The 27,388-nt window shown below is 45.5% G+C and overlaps 1 protein-coding gene across 2 annotated transcripts in view; it reads right to left on the reverse strand.

The window, feature by feature from the left end:
* Positions 1-1,172: 1,172 nt before the first annotated feature.
* LOC147606673 (uncharacterized) overlaps positions 1,173-27,388 on the reverse strand; it is a 128,431-nt gene continuing 102,215 nt past the window's right edge. For both annotated transcript variants that reach the window (XM_086792059.1, XM_086792058.1), the window contains exons 7-9: positions 26,101-26,241; positions 13,911-14,141; positions 1,173-1,751 (exon numbers count right to left, since the gene is read on the reverse strand). In XM_086792059.1, the coding sequence (XP_086648185.1) occupies positions 1,617-1,751; positions 13,911-14,141; positions 26,101-26,241 (507 nt within the window). In that variant the 3' untranslated portion in view covers positions 1,173-1,616. The remainder of the gene's footprint in view (positions 1,752-13,910; positions 14,142-26,100; positions 26,242-27,388) is intronic.

Here is a 27,388-nt window from a genome sequence, read left to right on the forward strand (position 1 = left end):
AATGAATTTCTATTTCTTTTGGTAATGCATAGATAATTCACAAATTATATGCCTAAACAATACATATTATCATCATGACCAGACGAGAGAGAGAGAGAGAGAGAGAGAGAGAGAGAGAGAGAGAGAGCTGCTCTAAATGTATACAAATTGGTTGTAATGTAGAGTTTGTCATTCTTTTGCAATTTTAGGAAGATCAAAAACAAATTGGTGCAAAAAGAATAAACTCTATTGTAGCACTATATTATTATTGGATTTTGTTGTTCTCAAGAAGTTCAAATAGCCAAATTTTGAAAAAAACCATCCTTTTTTTAAAGACACGCCCAAAAAAAAAAAGGATGAAATAAGTGTAAACATGTATACCTAGAGAGAGAGAGAGAGAGAGAGAGAGAGAGAGAGAGAGATTTGTAAAAGGCCAAAATGATATACGAGAATAAATACATAATGTAGTCACATAAATCTCTCTTCCTACGTCTGTTTGCTGAGCAATTTTTGTTGTCAGTGTCTATGTGACAGGGGTAAAGAAGAAGATTCATCCCCCAAATCATCCCCACATGAACCTCCTCTTTCAACCCCATTCATTACTCCACACCCATCTGCACTCCATTTGTTGATAACCTTTATAAACATGAGATTTATGTGACTTCCCCTTAGAGAACCTTAGATGACATCAATAAATTAAAGTGATAACTATGAAGGTACACTCATCTCTCAATAGATAGTCGAACTGCAAGCTGCAGCGCTTTTCTCCACCCCCACATCAGTGTTAGAAAGGAAGCGTCCTTTAGTGCAGTTTTTACGGCTCAAATTGGTTGTAATTTTGCCTGGCCTTGAATTTAAAGATTCAAAATTTTGAAATTTTAGTTGTAAAACTGGTTAATCTATGCATTTCTTTCAATAAAAACCGGTACTTGAAGGCTATAATCAACACCATCTGGATTTGCATGACCATGGAATCACTGTAGCAAGACGATGACCCACGTGAATCTTCTCATTCATTACTCACTATTCATCTTCATATTGTCTCCACCCAATTGTGGTAACCTTACAAACATTAGATTTATGTCACAAACATTAGATTTATGTGACTGGCAAAGTGAATCAGCTGCAGGATACACAATCTCATAAAAAGCCTTCGACATCCAGCAAACATTTATGTACAGTATGAACACATATTTCACAAAAGAATTTGCAAATACGTTTACGTATCCAAATAACAGAGCTTCTAAGAAGCTGTCAAATGAGCTCTTTGAAACAATGAACAAATTTCCGAACCAACGTGCATTTTGCAACCTATGCTTTAAATAATTAGTGCCCAGAACTGCGAAATGTCCACACTAGAGATGGGGGATACAGATGTAAGAACTAGGAACCCACTACGCCACACTTTTCACAGGTTCTGTGAACTTCCTTTCATTCTTTGCTGGGGAAGCCTGCCGGAGACAAGGGGCTAGTGTACAAGTAGATCACTATCATATTACAACGGGTGCTATGATCCAGGCAAAACTTCTGCACATCATCTTTGTGAAGGCCTGGGCCATACAGCATGGATTGAATCAACATGTTTGAGACGAACAAGCATCAAATTCTGAAAGACTCATGGCAGCCACCAATGCATTTTAGTCTTCTTTGGAGGCAGGTGGTACCCCGCCTCGCCAATAACCTGACTTCGATAATCCACTGTCTGCAAGAAACTTCACGTAAACTGATTCCAGTTGAGCGTATGATTCACGTAGTTTCTCTTCCTCCAACTCCTGCAAGGACAAAGACATTTCGCAGAACACACACACAGTCTCTCTCTCTCTCTCTCTGTCTCTGGCAAGCCACCAATTTGCACCTTCAAAGCTAAATTCTCTCTTTGATTCTTTTCCCTGAGCTCAAGGTTGACTTAGTTTGCTGTGGGTAACAACTGATTTGACTTATCATGGAAAATGGACCCATATGGAGATAAGCCCCTCTAGTAAGTTTATGAGGGCAATCACCACCACCTCTGAGGGTGGGGTCTTCTCCATCTCTTTGACTCACTTTTACGGTTACTAGTTGAGTTCAGTTCTTAGCTCCATGTTCTCCTCTCTCTCTCTCTCTCTCTCTCTCTCTCTGTGCTACAAGCCAGACACCCCCGAACCAGAGCATCAGGACCCTCCACCACACAGACAGATCCAGGAGTTTCTCTGCCGACGTGACATGCTCCAATCACAGAGGCCCTCCCCTCTTTCTGCCCTAAGATTGGTACTAAGTGAGGAGGATCGTAGGATAATCATCTGCTATCTGGATGTATATTTTCCATTTCCTTCTCAGTTCTTCCATGGCTCAGTGTGTCCATGGTACCATTGTAGTACATAGACCCTTGGGGTCTTCCGTAGTTGTCTCTCTCTCTCTCTCTCTCTCTCTCTCTCTCTCTACGAGCTAGGCCAATAGTCACTGTGAGGCATGTTTGTTAAAACATGAATGTAGTAGCAGCAAGCTGACTTATGAAAGAGAATCCTCTCAACACTGTCAGCTTTTACAGAAACTAAGCAATGGGAAACCCAAGTAGCCATGTGGCAAACCTGCCCAGGCAGAAGGAAAATCCCAAAAACATTTACAAAACAAGATGCATCAGGTCATCTTGTATGTGGAAGCATTAAAAAATATATAAAAAGCTTTTCAAAATCTAGGAGTTCAAGAACAACACTCGAGCGATTATTCTGATTGTTTTTTTCTCAGCATGCATTTGTAGTCAGGGTTTCAAGAAGCACACCCTTCACCTGGAAAATAAGGACCTTGCAATGACATGGTAAACCATTGAGGTTGAGGTCCAAAGATGCCTCCTGGAAGAACTTCCAGTTTGCATCAGAAACCATAGTAGACCTCAAAGACACACTCATTAGCAACCTACTGAAGTCATGATGGATCACATATCAAGAAGTCCGTGGCTAGAAACTGCTGCATTATGAAATGCTCAGATTGACCTGTCAAAACACTGGTGCAGTGTCAGAAGAATTAATATTTATTGGCCATTAAGGGAAGGGAAGAATTGAAAGCCTATCCACAGAGCCTATAATTCTTCTTGGCCATAGAGGGAAGATTGAAAGCCTAGTGTCACTAGCTAGACATTTGTGATGGGAGTTGGACGTTTGCTACGTGGAGTTACCCGTGTAGCCCCCAAATGTTGGACATTTTCTACAGAGAGTTGCCTGTAGAGTTTCCACAAAGATTGGGACCAAAACAATGCCTATAGAGATACTACGCCATTTGATTGAGATAATGTATTGGATATCCATGCTCCACCCTCATATTACATTGTCTAGGCACTAGCTAGCTCATGTTTGTATGGCCCCCATTACGAGTAGCCGCCATATTTGAGCAACCCAAGCACCCAGCATCCTTGTATTCACACAGGAAGGTGAAAAAGGCCAAATGGTTTAGAGACAACTTGGATTAGATTTGGCACAATGCCATATAGGCTACATGCTATGCACGACTGTTATCTCATAACGGTCCGCACATGGAGTGGGTAGACTTTACTCTTGGACACCTTGTCCTGACATTGTGGGGCCTGAACGGGGCCCAAGACGAGCTCGGAGGGCCGTGGTAGTATTTGCATATATGCTGAGTAGTGCCACATGTGAACATGGGCTAACCAAGGGCACTTTTCTCCCTTTGGGTTTTTCCCCTTGGACATCTGGTGTGAAAGGACACCATCATTATTATTGTAATTTGATATTATGGAGTCAACTCCCTAGCTCCACAATTCTATGCAATCCATTTTTTGTTTGAGCATCAATCACCATCTCCTGTGTACTTGTTGCTGCTGATTTTGTGTGTGCTTATGTCTATGTGGAACCCTAACCCTCACAGTGGTATCAGAGCTCCCAGGTTGCAGGCGCAGCACCCTTCTGGCGGCCTCTGTCCGCTGCACGCGCTCCATCTTGCAGCCACTCTTCCATGCGTCGACTGTGCTACTCCGTCACTACACTCCATCTGCCACCTGTTCTGCTCCGTCTCACTGTTCCGCTGCCAGCACAGCCAAGCACCACCCCTATTCCACAGCCACAGCCGGTGACACTAGTGTCCAGGGCATGACCGCCACCAGCGGACTGGCGGCACTTTGTCCACAGGAGGCGCACGAGGGCGGCACTCAACCACACTTGTGGCTGATGTGGCACTATACAGATTTTGCAAATTTTCCTGCCCATTCCGTCCAGCTCAATCACCGACCGTCGCCAATTCCATCCCAGTCGCCGTCCGTGGCCAGTTCCGTCGGTCGCCATCTCCGTCACTGGTTTCGACAGCCGCCATCACCCGTTCGCACCATCACCGCCTGCCATCTAGCTTGCAGTTGCGCCGTCGCCATCTGCAGCCTCGCCTGCACCGCAAAGTTCTGTGCAGCTTGCGCTGTCAACGCCTCTACAGCTCGCAGCTGCAACTGTATAGCTGCCTGCCGTCCCCATACCTGCAGCCCACCTTCGCCAGAGAGCCGTCGTACCTACCCATCTGCACCTACCCGCCATCATCGCTTCTCCAGCAGGTAAGGTATTTCAGGTTCTAATGATTTGGGTATTACCAGCGCACTATGTTTGGTTCCAAAATTTGAAAGTGTAGGTCATGTAGAATTTGAGCGTTTTGTGAAATACTTGCTTCATTGCAAAATCAGGTGCAGGTAACAGTACAGGGTGACATTTTGATGCAGGGTTCACAGAAATTTGGGATTTTTTGAGAAATTAGTGCTTAATTGCACAATTGCAGTTACTAGACATAGAAATTTGAGACTTTTGTGATTTATGTGCAGTTGACACATAAAACAGCCCATTGCTGCTCAAAAATTTGGAGCAGCATTGCAATTATCTGAAACCTTGTATTTAGGGCAAAACATTTGCACAGGACCTTGTGGTTGCCTGGCATTGCACTCGGGTGCATTTGGGATTTTGCCTGCAGGTGTGTTTTACAACATATTTGGTTGCACATGTTTGCATATCTCTTGGTAAAGAGGTTTCAACAAATGGCTGGGAATACGACCAATATATTCGGGGTTTTGGATGGCAGTAATTACTCCCTCTGGAGTTTCATGGTCCGAAACCTTCTTGTGGCCAAAGGATTATGGGGTTATGTGTCAAGTGAAGATGTACGCCATGTTGACATAGCACCTAGCATGCCTAGCCATGGTGCTCAACAAGCTGCAGTACCTCCTCCCTCCCTCACAGGAGTAGAAGAGATGGGACACTCGCAATGCCCAAGCAATGGCTTTGATTTCTCTGTCAGTAAAGTGATCAATCATACCGCATATCCGGTCTTGTAGGACCTCATGGTGAGCTTGGGATGTACTTGAAACCATATATCAAGCAAAGAATGAGGCCACGGTTGCATATCTCATGAAAGAACTTGAGAACTTGGACATGAATGATGGTGATAGTATGGCTCATCATCTTATGAAGATCCAAGATCTTCAAGAGCAGTTGCTCAATATTGATGAGGTCATTTCTGAAAAGGAGTTGGTTTCCAAGACACTATCATCTCTGCCAGAAACTTACTTGAACTTCCACACATCGCTCACTCTATCTATGTGGGAAAACTCGGAACCAATCTTGTTTGAAGAGTTAGTTGGCTTGTTACTACAGGAGCAACAGAATCGGAAGAACAGATCTTTCGTCACGTGTGGCAATGATGGGGCTTTTGTTGCCCAAGACAAGGGCAAGGGAAAAGCCAAAAGCAATTTTCAGCCAAAGGCTGATTGGGGACAGCCTTCACAAAAGGCTAAAAATGATGCAGGCAAGCCCAAGAAAAGGACAAATGTCATTACTACAAAAAGCCAAGTCATGATTTAAATGAATGCAGAAAAAGGCTTGCAAAGGAGAAGAAAAAGGAAAGCGGCATGACTGTAGATTCTTCTTCATCATCCAAAGCGAAAGATGATGCATTTCTTACTTGCAGCTATGATGCATCATTAGAGCATGTCTCTCAATGTCAATGAAAGACACGACACATGGTACTTTGCTAGTGGTACTTCTAAACACATTACCTCACAGAGGAATTTGTTTAAGAAGCTTATGGCTGCCCCTAAAGACAAACGAGTAACATGTGCAAACAATTCTTCTTATCCAGTTCAAGGTGTTGGTGAGGTGATTCTCACAACAGCAGTTGGTGCAGACTTATGTCTTCTAGATGTACTGTATGTGCCAGGGATTAAGAACTTGTTGTCCATCTCCTCTTTTGCTAAAAGAGAATATGCCATGAACTTTGAGGACGACAGATGCACAGTGAAACACCGTGAAGGTGGCTATGCATTGGTCACTTCCGGCACATTGTACCATGGGTTATATCAGCTTGACAGGTTTGACAGGAGAGAGCATGTTGCTCATGTGGTTACCACTCTTACACCTGCCATGCAAGAGGTAGAATTGTGGCATGCCAGGTTTGGGCATGGGCATGTAAATTATGGCAATTTGATGCTATTGCAAAGGCATAAAATGATACAGGATATGCCTCATGTAGAACTACCACCAAAACATGTATGTGAAGGAAGCATATTGGGTAAGATGCACAAAAATGCATTCCCAAAAGATGGATCAACATGGGCTGTCCGGAAATTACACCTTGTGCACAGTGATGTGTGCGGTCCTATGTGGACACCATCTATTTGAAAGCGTCTATACTTTGTAACCTTTATCAATGACTTCTCTGGATTTGCTTGGGTGTATCCCTTGAAAGTAAAATCTGATGTATTTGCATGTTTTCAGCATTTTGTGGCACAAGCTGAAAATCAAGCAGGTTGCAAAGTGCAAACCCTTTGTACAAATTGCCTTCACATTACTATAGTTCGGACGCAGCCCTAGGAGTTACCACTTCTCGCAATCTGACAGAGGAGCAGAGGCCCCGACCTTTCCAAACTAGACCGGTTTTATGTGGATTAGTGGGCTTGTGGACGAGGTGGCATGGTTGATATTCTGAAAGGCACTAATTCTTTCGATCATGCACTTGTCATTCTCTCCCTGGAGGACCCATGGAGGCAAGACAAACATTTGAGGACCCAGATTCCAGACTACCTCGTTCAAGATTCCGAGATTCCACCCTGCACTGGAGACCGATTTGCAGCCAGCCTCTTGCACAGTTGGGATCACCTCAGGCTGGCCCTTCAACAGTCCACTCTAGTTGCATCTGAGGAGCACCTCCGTCAACCTTTGATTTGCAGCCCCAGGTCTGTTTGCCCAATAGTCATATGTTGGAGGCTCTCCCGCACGTACCATGGGGAGCTTTGAGTATGGACCCCCAACTCGGTCACTTGGAGATTGGCTTATTTTCAAACAGTTGCAACCAAAGGCCCAAGAGAGGAGCCTCACCGAGATACGGAGTAGGGATAGACTTAGCCTTGACATCGACTCTTCCATCCCCCCAGAGTGGCTGGCTGGTTATGGATTTGGGAGGGTCACCCTCTCACGCGACCCCAGTGGGACCCGGGGGAGTGGACATGGAATGATCCCTATGACAGTAAGGGGGCTCCCGGCAACCTTTCTTTGCTTACACCGCACGGGTGGGGCGCAGGATTCAGATGCCTGAGATCAAGGGCACCTCCAGCAGCAGCAAGGCACTGGCAAAGCCTCAAGGCCCTCCTCAATTTCTCTCAGAATTCTGCAAGAAACTGTGGGACAGTTTTTCACTGCCAAAGATCACTCTCTTTCTCAGGCAGCTGGCAGATCAGAGCCTGGCAATCGGCACTTGGCTGACCATAGGAGGTAGGCCAGCAGTCTGTTCAAGGTGTAAGAGTCCTAGCGTCATTTCCTTTGGGATTGCCCTAAGGCTCAGCAGGTTTGGTAGTGAATTCGATACATTTTCACTATGGATCGGACCCCTCCCGCACAATTACTTGGGCCACAGTTGCTTGGGCCACTGAGGCCGAGGCTGCCATGGCATATGAGGAGGAGGGTGGGGGACTTTCACTACAGATCTCTCATGTTCCTATTTCTGCATAACCAGTTCCACTAATCATTGGACTCCCGGTTCTAGTCAAAGATGGGAGATTTGTAGTAGTATTGCAGCATGGCACATTTGGAGAGCTTGCTGTACTGCGAGGACATCAAGGGCACCCTCACCCTGCCTGCGGAGTCCATCCGGAGCATCTATCTGACTTGATATTATTCAAACCTTCCGTGGACAATGGAGAAGCTTTAGGGTGGCTCCGACCATATGCGGAAGCGCCGCAAGGCCTTCATGAGGATTTGGTGTTACGGTCCCTTTCTCATTGACAGAGACTTGGTCAAGGAATTGCAGAGCTACCTTGATGCATTGCAGGCCTTTTGTGATGAGAGGGGTCTCACAGTAAATCTTGGGAAGACCAAGATTATGCTTTTTAACACCTATCCATTGCAGCCAGACATTCCTTCACATACAGAGGAGATGAGGTTGCGTTGGTCAAATCATGTGTAATTGAGGATCACTTTTACTGGTCTGCTCTTTACTATGTGCTCGGCTGCCCAGGCATGAATGGCACGAGGATATGCCGCTCTAACTTGTTTAGAGAAAGCATTTTCAGGCTAATCTGGTACCAAATGCTGCCTATTTGGAACTTAGGTTCGCCCGGCAGTGCTGTACAGAGTACCTTCCTAGGGACCAATCTTGGGAGCAGAGAACTAGAGGAGAGTGGAGAGACTACAAGTTATGATGCTATCACACATGATCAAGAGTTAACCATCTGTGCCACATGCCATAGTACTCGCAAAGTTTGGATCAGCCTCTCTCGTCATAAATGTCATTTTCTAATCCTTTGCATACATACAACATGTCTACACATTACATAGAGATTGCCTCCCACCGTTGGCTTTGGATTGCTCTAGACAATTGGCAGAAGAGGGTCATAACAATTGTTGATAAGCACGCTTCACCAGTTGGTTGTAGCTTTCAAATGGACTGCATCCCTCCCTTTGGGTACAACCGAGACTCCCCCTTTCTTGATCTCTCACGGCAGGAGATCATCCGCTTGGATATGACCCAACTTTCCTTTAGATTGGACATGTATATCCCCAACACAGCTTTCCACGAAGCTCTAGGTCACCAAGGCTAGATGCATCCACTGAGTTGTTGAAAATAGCAAGTGATGTTTGGTAAATGTTAGGAGCAAGGAGAAGTGCTATGTAACCCTCAAATGAGTACTAGGCATAGGACTAAGGTTCAAAGGCACAACGAAGGTTTAAATGTGAAGGAGTATGTAGAATGTCCAGCCCAAAGGATGGCCAAAAGAAGGCGCCTAGAATTAGGTGGGGAGAGGCCCAGCATGGGTGCTCACTTAAGGGAGGTGGTCCTCAAACCTAGGCAGGATAAAGGGATAGTTTAATCAAGATTACGAGTCACAGTTAGTGGCTACTGGAGATGTAATCAAACTATACTAAGTCCCTCTATCTAATGGAATGTCATATGAGCTTTTTGCTCAATCTCTTGTTTTGTCATTATGCCATAGTATTATCATTAGCCCTAATCATTTTCTTGCATTATTATGTCAAAATGTTGATACTAATCCAGTTCTACACACCTAATCCTCTCTAGGTATGAAATTCAACTTGGTATCAAAGCAAACCATCATCCCTTGATCATCTATGCTTTTTTTATATTGGACAACAATGAAAATGAGTCAATTCAAGCTCACTTAAACAAAATGAAAAGTGTCAAACAACAACTAGCATGTGTTGAAGCTCCAGTGGATGAGGAGGATGTTATAGCAATCCTTCTCAAAAGCATGACCTTGGAAGCATTCAGTCCATCGGTGGCTATCTTGAAAAATCTACTCGACCCGACCTTCGCTGGCATTGAAGCAGCCTTGATTGAAGAAGAGAAAAGACTCAAAAGTCAGAGCCGGTGGACCTTCATCACATCATGAGGAGAAGCATTCTTCACCAAAGGACCAAGAGAAAGTGCAACTTTTGTCACAAACTAGGCCACATGGAGAAAGATTGTTGGAACAAAAAGAAGATTCAAGCAAACATAATGATCAAAGAGGAACCAAATGAAGGGGCTTCCCAAGCTAGAGGGGCCAATCATCGAAACATCTTTTCTAAATGATGGAAGAGGGCATATCTCCCACCTTGTGTTTAAACCCACTCATTGTATACTTACCCTTATGTAAAACCCTAAGCCAACCTTGTAGCCTATGAGGAACCTATGATAGACCACGCTAGCAAATGACTAAGAGTGTAGATCCAATGTATGTATTGTGGTAGGAGTTCATCACTTGAGGGGAATTGTTGAAACTATCAAGTGATGTTAGGTGAATGTTAGGAGCAAGGGGGAGTGCTATGTAACCCTCAAACGCAATAAGAGTTATACTAGTCATAGGACTAAGGTTGAAAGGCTCAAAGGAGGCCCAAATGTGAAGGAGATGTCCAGCCCAAAGGGTGGCCAAAAGAAGGCGCCTAGAATTAGGTGGGAAGAGGCCCCAAGTGGGTGCTCACTTCGAGGAAGGTGGTCCTCAAATCTGTTTTGTCATTAGTCCTAATCATTTTCTTGCATTCTTATTATGTCAGAATGTTAATGCTAATCTATTTCTACACACCCTAATCCTCTCCAGGTATGAAATTCAACTCCAACGAGCACGCCACGCACTCGGATGCCCCGTCTCTCAGAGAACCAGACTCTCCACCCGACAGCTCCAGGTCCATGACTTGCTTCAGCGACATCCAGTTTACTCATGGATAACATGTAACAACTTTTCCGTCTCATAGACCCTTCAGGTTCTCGCAGATGTTAATAACATCTTTCATTCTTTCTCTCTGTGGAACTTTTGTAACACACGTTGGTCTCATAGATCCATTTCAATACAACCTAAGAGTCCCCAAACCTCGACCTCTCAATATAGGAGCCAGATCATCTGGGTGGATCTATTCGCCCTACACATATGCCAGACTTGGGTATCATCATCAGAGATAAGAACGAAACGAGACTTCTACAGATAGCAATTTTTGAGACTCACTGGAGATGGATTCTTTGAGATCCCAAGACACATGCAGATCCAACCATCTCCAAGTAGAGACTATGAGAGCCGAGAACATCCCACCAAACGCGTGGATATGCACAGTACTCACCATAGGGGGAGGCCCACTGAGGACGAGGGCCACTATATGTTCAAATGCCTAGCATATTATGAGATACGGGGGAGATTTCACTGCCTCTTTCAGGAGGGGTTCAGGCAACTGGTATGGGTGATGCAGTATGAGGACGAGATGTTCCAGTCATACACATGGACCATAATCACATCCCAGAGGATTTGTAAGTGGGCAGGCCTACTCCATCCTACGTGTTAAGCACCCCCGACCCAGAGCACCGAGGATCTCCACCACACACAAAAAGATCCAGGAAATTCTCCAGCAACATGACATGCCCTCACCATAGCCAAATCTGCCATCATGAGGCTTATAGAGTCATGTTTTAGTTTTCAGCTTCAATGTTCTTTCTTAGTTTTTCCATGGCACTGTATACCCATGGTATAATTGTACAACTTATGGTCTCATAGGCCCTTCGGGTCTTTTGTGGAGGTTCATATCTCCCGCGCTCTCTCTCAAACATGTGCACTAGGGATGCTCCACCTCTAATACCAATTAGCAACACATGCCGGTGCCTGCCCTACATGGTGCTGTGTGACTCTCCGTCTTGTGCCCCCTCCACACACCATCTAGCTGTGCTGTGAGTCCTGATCTATGTGCTGGCCCGCACACCCCGTCTCTTGCCCTGCGGCACGCCCTGCCTGGTATTTTCCACACCAGGGCTGCATGCTGCACATGGCTCTATCAGTTGTGCTGCAGGCTTGTGCAAACCCCCACAAACACAAACACGACCCTTTTTTTCCCCTTCCATTCCGACTCTGTGCTCTGTTCCCACATCATCTTCTACTTTCTCTTCCCTTTCTGTCTGCATTTTTCCCTTTTTAATCTTCTATATTACCTGCAAAAAGAATCAGAGAAATCAAAGAAAACCAAGAAAATCAAGACATTCTGGTTTTCCTATCCAACGCCCATTGCTGTGCAGAGAGCTGCAACATCATGACAACATTCAAATGCAGAAGACGGAAACTTTGGCCACAGTACAAGAAGGCATCATCAACTCCATGGCGTCACTCACATGGAAGGGGATGTTTGCGCTCACATACATTATGCTGACAGCGCATGAGGATGAGGATGCCACATTCAGGACTGAATTGGTCTCCCTCAAAGAGGAGATAAGGGAACTCAAATCAACAAAGGAGCACGACTCCATCAGAAACAAGGGTCGGAGGAAATCCACAAGGTCAACATGTTATCCAAAGGTGTGTAAAGTCCAAATAACCTTCTGTAAAAGGCAGTAAGCAAGTAGACGCCTTAGAATTCGCCATAGAATCTCTACAAATTCAACTGGGGTTAAGAACAAAACAGCCAACCATGAATCTAGCTTCAGCCCTACAATTCAGGGGAGAAAAAGATGGGTCAAATGGAGAGAATTGGGGGATTTTGACTTGGCTCCATATGCTTGTACTCTACGTGTAAAAGAGGCACCATTTTATGAATAAGTGTGTAGTTTATGCTCTGATCAAACTCGTTTTCTATTAGTGCTCTATTAGGCTCTAATCTTCATCGTTAACCTTAATCCATGTTGCTAGTCATGCTTTGTTCATGGTCCACCATAGCTACTCCATGCTTGCGATGCTATGCTCCGCAATTGGTATCAGAGCCCTGTTTCCATCTTAGATGCTTGTTAGCAATGCTCTAAGGAAGGTTCTCATAAAGTTTTATGAGAAATTGTTGGGTATATCAACTGCATCAATCATTTCATTCTCTGTTTTGGTCTCAGAAGCTGCCCACTGAGACAGGGATTAACACTTAATTAAATGTTGTTTTAGGGTATGTCAATGTTCTAATCACTACGTTATAGGATGCTATACACTCCTATTTCATGGAATTCAATTTGCCCTATGATTAAAACCTCCAATTGTTCACTCCAAAAAAGTGATCAATTCTCTGCATCAAAACAGAAATTAGTTAGCATACCCAAATCAAGCTAATCCTTGGCATTTTGAGCTTCATCCTAACATTAGGGATCATCTACGCCCCTCTACATCCACCTTCTTCAAGTGTGGAGCAAGCGCGCGCACAGGCACGCACTTTTGATTTTGATGTTTCAAGCTAGCAATAGATCACTGCCACATACCTAGGCCAACTATTTCTTCTATATTCTCAAGTCACAGTTGTCACGGCAAGGGACGCCATGAAGTGACTTCATAATGGTACATAAGGCTGGATAAAGAGATCGAGTGGACTCCACCTATCAAAAAAGTTATTTTCCTCCTATCTGAGACTCACCCTAGTCCATGAGAGGTGCCGCTGGAGGCTAGACTTGGCAAGGGGTATGAATCTATTGCACAATTGGAGATTCGATGTTTCTGAAGCCATTTCCAGAACTTGAAGGCAACAAACAGTGTGCTCGCTTCTTAACTATCAAAAAAGTTATTTTCCTCCTATCTGAGACTCATCCTAGTCCATGAGAGGTGCCGCTGGAGGCTAGACTTAGCAAGGGATATGAATCTATTGCACAATTGGAGATTCGATGTTTCTCAAGCCATTTCCAGAACTTGAAGGCAACAAACAGTGTGTTCGCTTCTTAACTAATTTTTCAAGAGATCTTCACAAAAGCATCAATGACACCCATATACATATAGTAGATACCCATGAATGTAAGCTTGGAGCTAAGAACTGTGGTAAACACATTGCAAACGTAGATGTTAATGAATACTTACTCTACAAACAAGTACGAAATATTGAATGACTGCATACAGACCGGTGATATGAATTTTGCATAGCAATAACATGCATTTCCAGATTGGAAGAAGATTATGAATTCTCCAAGTGGGAAACAGAATCTACAGCAATCATCAACCTGAATTGTTCGACTGACATATAAAAGAAACATATTTGTATTTTTACCAATATTGTTTGGCCATCTGAGAGTAATGCTCCATCAACCTCTTCTACCTTCCGGTCTTCATCTAGGATTCCTTGCCACCTTCTCAATTTCGGCCAATGATGAGCATCATGAACTTCCTTCTCTACTTGCTGCCTCAAGCCCTCTTGGTGTCTTGTTTCTAAATCAGAAACATACTTCTTTACAAAGCTAAAGACAGCAAATAGTACCAAAAGAGACGCAGCTAACTTCACCTGTTAATCCAAACAACCATGTCATAGCCATCTCTCTCTCTCTCTCTCTCTCTCTCTCAAATTCAAGGACAACACCAGCCGGCAAGCATCTCCAGGATCACAAAGCAGCCCTCAAAGGTGAGAAAACTTATCTTGGCCATGACCTCACTCCCACACAGGTGGAGCATAGGAAAATGAGCATGCCACGGGTGCTTGAAGCCCATAAGGGGGAAAGTGGGCAGTTTATAGAGATGGCAAGGTCATCATCACAAACAACCGTCCCAAATACGGTCATGGGGTCTATGGGACCACACATCTAAGAATGGCAGTCTGGAACTGCAACAACAGGGCTTCATGGTCAAACATTGGCAGATTCAAAGAGACTTTCACAAGACGGGAAATCATCTTCCACACAGAGACACACCAGAGTCAAAGAGACTACCCCATGTATCGGGATACCAGTGGGAGTCGTCTTACCACAGTGACACACAAACAGCAGGAGGAGCGAGGGGATCAGCAAGAGTAGTGGTTTTATTCATGACACTTACAACGCATGGTTAACATAGTCAAGAAGGATGAGGAGCCCCGATACGTGTGGATTCAATTACAGATTACAGCCTCTTTGCGTGGTCCAAGAGTTACGCCAAAAGGTTATGGAAGAGTGTCATGCTCCTCCGTATGCAAGTGATTGTGGCATTCTAGCTACTACACAGGCTTTGGAGTGATATTTCTTTTAGCCAGCTTTACGCAGGGATATTGAAACTTATGTTCATGAGTGTCTGGTGTGTTAGAAAACAGGCACAAGACTCCTAGTTTTCTTCAGCCTTTACCCATTCCACAGGAACCATGGGAAAGCATTGCCATGGATTTCATTATGGATTTGCCCAAATCTGTACATGGTAATGATGCTATATGGACTATTATTGATCGCTTTAGCAAACACGCACATTTTATTCTGGTGAGGAAGACAATTAAGCCAAAGCACATGGTAAAATTGTCCTTTGCTGAGATTTTCAAACATTGTGGCATGCCCAAATCTATTGTGGGAGATAGAGATCCTCGGACCACTAGTTTATTTTGGCAGGCATTGTTTGATAACATGGGCACAAAGCTGACTTTTTCATCAGCTTATCATCCTCAAACGGATGGTCAGAGTGAAATCGCAAATTCAACCGTACTTGCTTTGCTCGAGTGTTATGTATTTGAGCAAAAAACAAATTGGGAAAAATACTTGCCCTTGGTTGAGTTTGTATACAACAATATTGTGCATTCTTCAACTAACAAGTCTCTGTTTGAGATAGTCTATGGCAAGGTGGTGCTACCACCTATCTTACGAAAAAAAGATGAAATCTTTGCAGCAGCAGATGAGTATGTCCAAGATTTGGATATTGCATTTGCACAGGTTCGGACAGCCATAGAAAGATCTCAAGCTAAGCATAAAAAGGCAACTGACAAGCATAGGCGAGAGGTTATTTTCAAGGTGATTAGGTGTTACTTAAGTTCGAGAAAGCACGTCTTCGGAAGCGGCCAGGTAAAGAAGGTCGGTATCCTAAGCTTTCAAACAGGTATTATGGGCCATTCTAGATTTTACAGAAGATAAATGAAGTGGCTTAAAGATTGGTATTGCCCGATCACTGTAAACTACACAATGCATTTCATGTCAGCTTACTGAGACCTTATGTGGGACCATGAAGCCAGTTTTGGAAGATCCACCAAAGGTGGATGAGCTTGAGGAGGAATTGCAACTTGAGCAGATAGTTTTTCATAAGGAGCGTAAGCATGCCAGAGGCAAGCTAGTATGCAGATATCTTGTGACATTTAAAAACTATTCGGCTATGGATGCAAAATGGATGGACGAGGATTATTTTCAACATTATCCGAAACTTTTGATGGCTTATCTGGAAGCTTTTCAATTGTGGTCAACTGCTTAGAAGCCGTGGGGGAATGTCACAAAATTCCTCATTGCTTCTGTTTTCTCCAGTTGATGTGTGGCATATGGAGCCTAACATGACATACATGTATGGCTTGTGGAGCCTAACATGGTGTGTTTGTATGGCAAATGGAGCCCGACATGGCAATACACGTATGGCTCATGGAGCCTGACATGATGTGATTTCTCGGGACCATAGTTGTCTGCGGGACACGTACCACACCATAGGTACGTAAAAACCAGTACCAGGCATACGGTATGAGATCCATGACTTTTTTTTCCATGACAGTTTCGTCGCTGCGTTTCGTACCTGGCCAATACTGTACAATCAAAAAAGATGCTTTTTTGTCGCTTCTCTATGTATTGTATCCCGCCTCCGCTGTACCCACCCACCCTTTGCACGTTACCTCTTGTATCCCACCTCCCCTATACCCACCCACCCTTTGCTTGTTGCCTGTTGTATCCCGCCTCCCCTCTACCCACCCACGCTTTGCTCGTTGCCTATTGCACCCGCCTGCCCTCTGCTCATTGCCTGTTGTATCCCACCTCCCCTGTACTACCTACCCACCCTTTTCTCGTTGCCAAGTATCCTGCCTCCCCTACACCACCCACCCTTTGCTTATTGCCTATTGTATCCCGCCTAACCCTAATTTGCAGGAAACCCTATTGTGTGTGAGTCCCAACATTTGGTCTCAGCGCTTTCTTGCTCCTGCACGCTACTGGGCTTCCGTCGCCTGTTCCGTCCATCGCTAATCAGAACCGCCCGCCTGGACTTCTGTCGCTGTTCAGATCCGTCCGCCCACCCCCTAAGCGCTGCCCTGCCGACCAACCTCCGCCTCTTTGCACCACCACATGCGGTGGCACTAGTGCAGAGTGCTCTGCCTCCGCCTGGCCAACCAGTGGTACTGTCACTACAGTGAGCGGCCCCCGGTAGAGCTCCACCACACTTGTGGCTTATGTGGCATCTAACGGAAATTGCCATTTTTGGGTCTCTTCTTCCGACAACTACTCGCCGTCAACTGTCCGTGTTCCGTTGACGTCGTCAACCTTCTGTGTTCCGTTTGTGGCCCGTTGACGGTGGCTCCGACCCGACTATTGGTCGCCTCGCTGACATCAGCCACCCGTTCACGCTGGCTCAAATCTCACCACACCAGCTCGTCGTTGCCATCTCCTGCCCAATTGGTCCTTGCCATCGTTGACGTCGCCAGCCTACTCGTGCTCTCCAACGATCCCATCTCCAGCACCGACTGAAGACATCTTGCCTATAGCCAAGAGTCGTCGTACGAGCTCCTACGCACGGCACTTGCTCTACAATTTGCCTCTACGTCTACAAGCCCATGCCCACGGCGCCTCGTCAACAGGGTGCCTCCACATGTACCTGCCCACCTCCTATGTACCGGTTGTGCAAGTAAATAAATTTGCTTTTACAAATATCACAACATTCAGACATTTGTAGGTACACAAATTTGGAGGTTTGGCAAAATTCCCGTTTGCATGGAAAACTGAAGGCTATGTCAGGAACCACCATCTACAAATTTCTCAATTTGATGCCAAATTGGAAAATTTGAACATGCTGCTTTGCTTGGAATTTGGGGTTTTTCAAATTGAGGTCAAAATCAGCAAATTGAGCCTCTTTCAGCTACAGAAATTTGGGGATAAGTACATAAAATTTTTGCTAAAAAGGTTTCAAATGGAAGAATGTAAGCCAATTTCTACTCAAGTGGAACCAGGTGTACAGCTTACTATGCATGATATCATTGAGCCTTTTGAGGCCGGCATTTACAGCTAGGCAGTGGGATGCCTCATTTACTTGTGTAACACGAGGCCTAACATATCTTTTAGGGTGTCTTTGTTGAGCAAATTTATGCACAGCCCATGCACAAAGCATTGGCAAGTAGTCAAACGTATTTCCGTTATCTTCGGGGTACCCTGGTGTAACATGCACCGGAAGTATTCGTAATTTGAGGATCCTATCACACAAATGCTCACACCGTCTTCTGTATACTAAGTTTCGCGAGTTTAGCAATCCACTTTAAGACTTCAAACTTTAAGAGATTTGAGAGAGAGAGAGAGAGAGAGAGAGAGAGACCGTATGGGATCCTGAATAACCCACTGAAGGGCCCCCTATCCCGTTATCGGAATAGTATTTGCTTTATTACTTTGAAGAGACTGACGGTGGACTGACGATAAGCCAAATGCAAGATCTCTGAGGACCAAGAGTCGGGCTGAAGTGTACACGGCTGTAGAAGCACCAATGATGACCAATCTCGAGCCTATGCACTCTTCCCAATGGATACAGGAAGGCTGCAAATCTGAGGCTGAGAGAAGGGGCTGATTGGGACTGTTCTAGACTATGTACGAATGCTGAAAATGAGTATGAATGCTGAGCTTTACCTTCACCAAGTGGCTGTAGCAAAACGATGCAAACAAGGATGCTGTAAACTGTATGAATGCTGAAAACGCAAGAGGAACTGTAGGTTGAATGTTGTAGATGTTGCGTTTTACTAAGTGAAGGCTGAATTGCTCAAGCGTCGATGCTCCTATATGCTGATGGGGAAAACGCTGAGGGTTGAAATGCTGAATTCTGCAATCACTTATTCTCCCTGTGCTAAAGGCTCCAAGCGTTGAGGTCTTCAAGGCTGAATATGAATGAATGATATGCTTAGCTATTTATATGGACAATTGATGCTGGTCGGCTGGCTACAGAGCTGGCCGACTGCATCTGTCCTGGAAATGCCCAATAAATGCTATAAATTATGGAAGTAATACTGGATAAATTCTAATGAATGCTAGATGTTAACTAAAGGCTTCTGCAATGGTCTAAATGCAGTGGATGAATTCTATGCATTATGCAGAGTGCTTTCTAATGCAAACCCTAAGGCTTCTACTGACTCTACATGCATGAATGCATCTCTACAAGTGGGTTAAGGGACTTGGACTGACTGACTGACTGACTCTCGAAGGTTGAGAGTACGTAGCTCGTGCCTGACTTATCCTAGACGGAGGATTACGATGGGGTCACGGCGTACGACAAATATCATCCTAAAAGGGTGCTAATAATGTACAATGTTGCACTGTTGATGATGAGCCATCTTGTCACCATGCACTACAGTGCAGAGTGCATGTAACACCTGGATCTTGGTTTACTCTATCCCAGGGGGAGCAGCTTGCAGCTTTATGCATACAGTGATTCAGATTGGGCTAGTGATTATGATACCAGGCAACCCACCAGTGGGAATTAGTTTTTTCTTAGCAGTTCATGCATGTCTTGGTTGAGCAAAAAGCAACCCAGTACTGCCGCATCTACTTGCGAGGCTGAGTACAGGGCAATCTTCACAACTACAGTAGATTATGTATTGGTTGAGGAGATTATTGATTGATCTTCGTGAGTGTCAGCAAACACCCACTACCATTCTCTCGCTGATAGCCAAAGTGCTATGGCCATGGCACGAAATCCCGTATTTCATGCACGTACCAAGCACATTGAGATTCATTATCACTATGTCAGAGAGAGATTACATGCAAGGAAGATCAATTTATCTTATTGTCCTACATAGGATATTATTGCAAATCTATTCACAAAGGCTCTACCTCGAGAGAAGTTTGACGCTTTCCGCCGAGCTTTGGGCTTACTCTCATACAGAGAATGATCTGCTACCTTGTACACGTTCACACTTACACTACAGGGGGGATTTGTAGGCATATGCTCACTTATAGTAGTGCTACGTGTGAATAGGGCTTAACCAAGGGCACTTTTTCCCATGCGGTTTTTCCCCTTGGATATCAAGTGTGAAAAGACACTCTCTCCATATAACTTTTGTGCTTGTATATTATATGGATGTGACTCACATGCAAGGGTTGACTTGCATTAGTGATCACCACACACTTTGGGTCTTGCTCTCTCTCTCTCCCTCTCTCTCGCTTTGTGTGAGCTTCCTGTTTCTGCAGCTAACCCTAATCTGTAAGAAATCCTTCTGTGTGTGAGTGTGAGTCCCAACACCCCCCTCTCTCAAGCTCTCTATATCTACTACCTAGGCTCTCTCTCTCTCTCTCTCTCTCGCTCTCTCTCTCGCTGCCCCACCTACACCCATCTAAACTATGGTTCGCTGCCTTCGTTCGCTGCCCCACCTGCACCCACCTTCGCCCCACCTGCGCCTCTTTCTCTCTCTTCGCTTTCCCACCTGTGCCTATTTCTCTCTCTTCGAAACTGCACCTCCTCTCTCTCCGCTTTCCCCACACGCCCGCTGCTTCACCTGCACCTCTTTCTGACTCTTTGCTGCCCCCTCTTCCCTTCTCTCTCTTCGCTGCCCCACCTTCGCCTCTTTCTCTCTTCGAACCTGCGCCTCCTCCTTCCCTTCGCTGCCCCCTCTTCCCTTCTCTCTCTTTGCTGTCCAACCTGCGCCTCCTCTCTCCTCCTCTTGTTGCCTGTACCTGCCTCCCCACTTGCAGGTGGCCACCTATGGGGGCCACCAGCTGAGGACTAGAATCAGTACTAGAAATGGGACCCCTTCAGTCCGACATGGACAGCTCACCGGAAACAAGGACTAGAGGTGAGAAGGAGAGGAAATACAGCTCAATTTGGGCAAGCACACAGAAGATCAGAGACCCCCATATCAAAACATGCCTGCCCACCATGAGAGAAGTATGCAAAACGCAGGATACAGACATTGAGCACCTACAAAAGGAGGCCGGGAGAACAAGGATAGTGATGACCTTATGTGTCGGTTGTGTGCCTCTATATGGATAGGTAGAAGGCAGACATGCACATTGCAGGTACGCATGGCAACTCAGCTCAGCAAGATGCAGGAGGAAATGGTCCGAATTGTGGACGCAAAAACCAGCCACCATGCCTCACTAATCACGGACCTGGAGGGCAAGTCGCCACCCTTAAAGTGGAAAATGAGACCTTGAGGGCACGTACTCAATTCAAAGGAGAAATTCAGCCATCCCTCAACGATGAGCTGAATACACTTAGAGAGAAAATGAAGACCCTCCAGGAACAAGAGGAGAAGAAGACAAACGAGGCAACCACATGGGCTGAGATGATGAAGAAGACACAGAAACAAGTGGAAGAAGCACGCAGCTGGATTGAGGTTGCCAAGGAGCAACACAACCCTCCATCATCACCAAACATCATCAATGACACACTCGAAGAGGAGAAAAGAAGGAAGATTAGGACATTGAATGTGAGAGTGGTGGGATGGAAGGAAGGAGCCTCGCCAAAAGAGGACGCCATAGCACTATGCAGAAAGATGGACATCTCATACCCCCTTCGTCGAGGCATGGAGGGTGGGCAAAGACACCACCAAGGAACGCGCACTCATCCTCGAGTTTGCTGGGTTGGAGGCGAGGCAAGTATTCCCTACCAAAAGGCGGGCACTAAAAGGATAAAAGACTTACCTCAAAGACGATCTCACACTAGCACAGGTAGCACAAAGGAGGGAGTGCATGCCACGCATCTTGGATGCACGAAAGGCAGGGAATGGGCAGTGTACAGAGATGGGAGGGTGATCATCACCAAGCCATGTGCCCAATGACGGTGTGAGACCTATGAGACCAAGCTAGAGATTGCGGTTTGGAACTACAATGGCACCTTGAGGACAGATGCAGGTCTGTTCGAGGAGACATTTAGAGGAAGAGACTTGGTCTTATACACAGAGACACATCAGTGCCAGGGGAGTTGGCTTCCAGAGGTGAGAGGATACAGATGGGAGTCTCTTCACCGCCCACAGCCACGCACAATAAGGGGTACCCAGGAGTCGGGAGGGGTGGCTTTACTATACAAGGAGGAGCTTCAGCATGTGGTACAAGTGGTCGAGCGGGATGAGGCTGCACGGTTTTTGTCGATGAGGATCCAGACAGAGGGCCCGGGACATCTACCTTGCAATGTGCTACTTTCCACCCTCCACTTCTAAATATGCCACCCATGGAGAGTCCCCGTATACCTACCCCTTTATGATGACATTATGAAGTTTTCCAGTCTAGGGGACATCCTCCTCCTGGCTAGAGACTTCAATGCCTGCACCGCATGTCAACAGGTACCCTTCTTTGAGACAGATGATCCCATGTACTAGGAGATTGACACGGTGGGTACGGATCTCGAGCGGACATCACAGGATACAACAGCCCGTACAGACTATGGAGTGTATCTCTTAGCCCTCGGTGGAGCTCATAGGCTAGCCATTTATAATGGCCTAGCCAGATGGCCTGGATCCAACTCCTTCACCTCCTACACCTGCGGACATGGAGCCAGTACAGTGGACAATCTAATGGGATCCCTCTCTCTCATCCCACTCATTCTAGAGTTTATCACCTCGCCTCGCCCCATCAGTGTTGCAGCCAACCATGCATACCTAGCCTTCTCCCTCACATGCCGATATACCACCCAACCACCTGCTTTGCCCCATCACCGCCCGAGATACCACTTCACCACAAAGACCTCTTCCATCTATTTTGATCATGTCTACTGCATCCTCTTCGACCTCGACCCCCACATCCCACTTGATGAGCTTACCACACAACTCGCAACCACCCTCAATACGTCCGTTGCAGCCGCCTTCCCGCACTCCAAAGCCACCCCTACATCACCTATGCCACCTCTCTCCACCATGCCCCCTAGCAGCCACCTTCACCCCATCCACCCGAACCTCGTCCCCCACACTCTTCCTTCTTTCACCTGAGCATGGTGAGAGATGCTATTGACAGGATGCAGACTGGGAGAGCACAGGATCAAGATGGACTCCTCACCGAGCATCTCTCATACTAGGGACACGCTAGCCCCTTTACTGGTTCGCATGTTTAACAAGGCTCTATATGAGGGCTTCCGGCCAGCTGGTCATCAAATACAATTGTACCTATCTTGAAAGCAGGTGACCCAGCAACTACAAGACTATCATGATTGGTCACACCTTGGCCAAAATTTATGGTTCGATTTTGGAGCATGAACTTAGTAGATGGTATGAGGAGCAGAGACTAAGAGCACCGGGGCAAGCAGGCTTCAGTAGAGGGCACTCCACACTAGATCATATCTTTACACTACAGGGGGATCATTGAGGAGGGGAGAGCTCACTGGCATCGGATACACCGCTGCTTGGTGGATTTCCGCAAAGCTTTTGATACCGTCCCACGGGCCATACTGATGAGGAGATTGCAGGGCATGGGAGTGCCAGCAAAGATGCTTTGGGGGATCATTACACTCTCTGAGTCAGTCACTGGCAGAGTACGTGTCATGTGCACAGAGTGTATCTACCGTGTGCAACACGCACACAAGACTAGCTTCTAGGCTTTGGGAAGCTTGAAGCTAGGCAAGCTGATTGGCGAGCTGGGCTAGGGATAGATTGACGGGCGGCCACCCAAGTATGGACGGGCGGGCGTCCACATGTGGATGCCCGATGACCGGCCAAGAGCCTATAAAAGGGTGGCCAAGGTTAGACAGTTGTTCATAGAGTCTCGCGAGTCTTTGCGAGAACTCTACGGTCAGGAGCCTGGATCTAGTGCAGACGTGCACTACTTCATGCAGCCGAGGCCGGCAACAGTCTCGAGGCCCGCGAGGGTGGCTCCGTGGTGGTATGGGATGTCACGGGACAGAGTGTCGTCGTAGCTCTAGCAAGAACAAGCCCAACCATCTCTATTCTGGATAATCCATGATACGGCTAATAGGACCGAACCCCTCTCTAAAAAGGCAATGGTATCTCCCTCTGATCTCATAGTAGACTGAGAGTGGTGTACCATCTATGGGGGCTGATGCTCTTCTCATGTTTCATGTTCCTTGTACTCCATGATGAGATTTCCATGGACAGTTTTGTAAATCCACTGAGATAGTTTTGTTTTGTTCTATTTTATTTCATGTTCTATGATGAGATATGCCATGGACATTATCGTATCACTTTGGTCTCATAGGCCCATTGGGTCTTGGTAGATATTTTGTATCTCTCTCTCTCTTTTCTCATAGACCCGTTTGGGTCTTTTGCAAGGTGTTAATATATCTTCTTCTTCTTGAACATGGATCAGCTCTAGCATCTCAACTCTAGCGTTTTAGCTTTGTCATTTTCTTTCATTTCATTTTAGTACCCATGATGATGTATTTCATGGACATGATGTAATCCTTTTGGTCTCATAGGTCATTTTAGTCTTTTGTAGACGTTATTATAACTCTCTTTCTTTCTTTCTCTTATGCTGCCTACTTTATTGTACACAAAGGGTCTATGTCGTACATTGACCTTGTCTATCCTTTGGGCCGCTAGTCTTTTACTTTTTTCATGTTGTCCTAACATCCAATTTACTCATGGTTCACATGTAGACCCTTCAGGTCTGTCGTAGACATAAATAACATCTTTCTTTTTTCTGCCATGATCAGTTCTGGCAGAGGCACTTAGCCGATCTCACTCTACACATGATCATCCGTTGATCACCTGTACATGCACTAGGGTTAGATGTTTCTTTTAAATTTTTCTTTCAGCTTTCCATGGCTCGGTATATCCATGGTACCATTGTATCACTTTTGGTCTCACAGACCCTTGGGATCTTTTGTAAACGTTAATTTTACTTTCTTTCTTTCTGTGCTTCTCGTGTAGGGTTGTGTGGACATTGTAGCTAGGGAACATCCGAAAGGAGTTTACTGAGTTAAGGCCTCCATTACAAAGAATGCAAGGGAATATGGGGACATCTCAGCACACGCAACCCTAGCCTTGAGGTACAAGAGCTCAAAGATGCCAGTGTTTAGCTTCAAAAAGACTTGGAACAAGCCACGAGGGAAAATGCAGACCTCAAAATGGATATGGAAGCAACCACTCAATGGGTAGAAGGTGCTAAGAAGAACACAACAGCCACCTCCCAATGGGTGCAAGTGGCATGTAAATAACACCCAAATGTGGACCGAAATGCCATCATACGGGCGCATTAAAAGAGGAAAAATGCCATCATACGGGCGCATTAAAAGAGGAAAAATGCCAGCAATCTTGTGCATTGAATGCACAAGTGATTGGGCTTCCCACACGAGCTTCCCCCAAAGTAGATGGGAGACAACTGTGTAGACAGATGGGCGTTGATGGCATGTCATTCATTGATGTGTGGCGAGCACGGAAGACGTGACCAAGGAGATGCCTCCTTTGCTTAAATTCAGGGATGCTCTTGCTCGTTGGGCTTTTATGGCCAAACGAATTGCATTAAAAGGAACCAAGATCTACATAGGGGATGACTTGAGCCCATGCAAGTGTAGTAAAGGTTGTAGCAAAGGTTGGCATGATACAGGTTCATGAGGCACGCAAAGCATGGAAATGGGCTGTCTATCCTGATAGTCAGGTCATCATAACACAGAGACACCCTGCATGACGGGACAGGGTCTATAAGAGGATGTGGTTCACTTAGCCGCATGGAATTGCAATGGGACTTTATCATCCGACCCAAGTGGCTTTGCCGAGACTTACAGAGGGAGATAGATCATGTAATCCTCATGTGAGGCGACTTTCAATGCACAAACGGCCAAGATTCAGGCGCATATGTGATGACTTCCATGCACACCCACTTATACTTCCAAATAGTAGCTAGGGGTACAATGGTCATCACAGGACATTGGGGACATCACTAACTATGTAAAGAGTTTCTTGGATATGTGGGCCATACATGAGCTGTTGATGTAGACCGTGATGTCCCGTTGACCCACCTGAGATAGCCAAACCTGCTTCACCCACCAGGTTGACGGGGTCCTTTGCTCTTATGCAACACATCCAGGACACCACCATCCCACCACCACGCATGAGGGCGGAACACACATACCTAGCCTTCACCATATCTTACACCCCCGCCACCCCAGCACCCCCCTCCCCCCAATCCACCTTCACCTGCATTCACTCTCACCACAACCTTAACTACTATGATCCCTTATACTGCCACACAACCGACCTCAATCTCTCATCATCACTCTCAGCCATCACAACACATCTCACATCTATTCTACACGAATCAGCTCAAGTAAGCTTCCCATACACCCTTTGCTCCACTGCCAAACCCTCAGTGGGCTCAAAAAACTCATAGAAAATAAAACTAACTTACATGATAAGTTTGAAAAGAGAAAGGAGAAGCAAGCATTGGGAATGTTGAAGGAGAGCTTTCTGTCTGCACAACGACATTGTTGAGTTCAGCTCTTTGAAGTGATTCCATTAAAAGGGAAGAGCAATCAGCCTTTGTGTTAACCTGATGGAGCATGCAAATAAACACAAAAGGGCATGAGATATTGCTATCAGCTGTAATTGACACGTTTAAATTTGAGGGGTATTGTCCCCCATTTGGCTTTGCTCTAAATGGCAAAGCATTCATAAAAATACACTGTGAAAAATAGTTAGCTCCTAGATTTAAACTTCTATTTGTTGTGCGATGCTCAAGAGAAGAAATCTCGGTCACAATATCAAGAAAAAGGCCAGCATTGATTTGACTTTGTGAACAAATGCAGCAATTAAAAATAATCATGCATTGCCTCAATTCTAGTGCATCTAAGAAGGACACAGCTTGCATGGACTTACTAAATAGCATAACACACCTTTTAAAGCTAGTATCAGCAAACATGGCACAAAAAAGCACATTTAATCTGAGCATGGGACTCCAGTATCTGAGGTAGAATATGCTGATTCTTGACCTTAGAAAACGATTCATAACTTTCTCCACAAAGGAGACAAAGAAACAATGCAGCTGAGCATCCTTGACAAGTTGAACTAGTATCTGAAGCTTGGTCGCCTTACCTCGAGAGTCAGGTGTTGCCTGTGTGCAACTAGCTTCTTTAATTTGTTCTTCCAAAAACAGTATGCTTTCTCATAATCGGGTAGTAGGACAGCTAGGCACTGATTGCTCTCTTTGGCTATCCACCACATCCCAAGAAAAGAACTTATGCTCCTGCCATGCAGGAACCATTGTATGTAACATGAATGGCAATAAGCTTCATATTGAGCACCTTGGAAAGAACTTTGTGAACTAAGTAATAATGGGCCTCCATTGGGTAATCAAGTAGACCATTCGATAGCAATGACGGCTTTGGACCTCTATCCCAAATCTCTTAGAGAGTATGAGTGATGTAACATGTTACAACCCAGCTAGAAGAGATCATTGTAAAGATACAGTGTATCAAGTTCCCTCCCTTCAAAAATGCAGTCACAAATTGGGCACATCTTCACACCTTGCTGTGTGCAACAAGCCTGGTAAATATCATAAAATGTGTTAATATAAGAGTGGCTCTAAGTCTCTTGGCACTTTCTTTTCACAATAAGGTCTAGCCATGGAAAAGTTTTGCTAGTTAACTCTCCCAATGATATGTGCCCAAAAAGACTCTGGCATGACATATTGTCACAAA

This window comes from Cibotium barometz, chromosome 57 (genome assembly GCF_041138505.1).
Source record: "Cibotium barometz isolate CiBa-2024 chromosome 57, ASM4113850v1, whole genome shotgun sequence".
NCBI classification, from domain to species: Eukaryota; Viridiplantae; Streptophyta; class Polypodiopsida; order Cyatheales; family Cibotiaceae; genus Cibotium; species Cibotium barometz.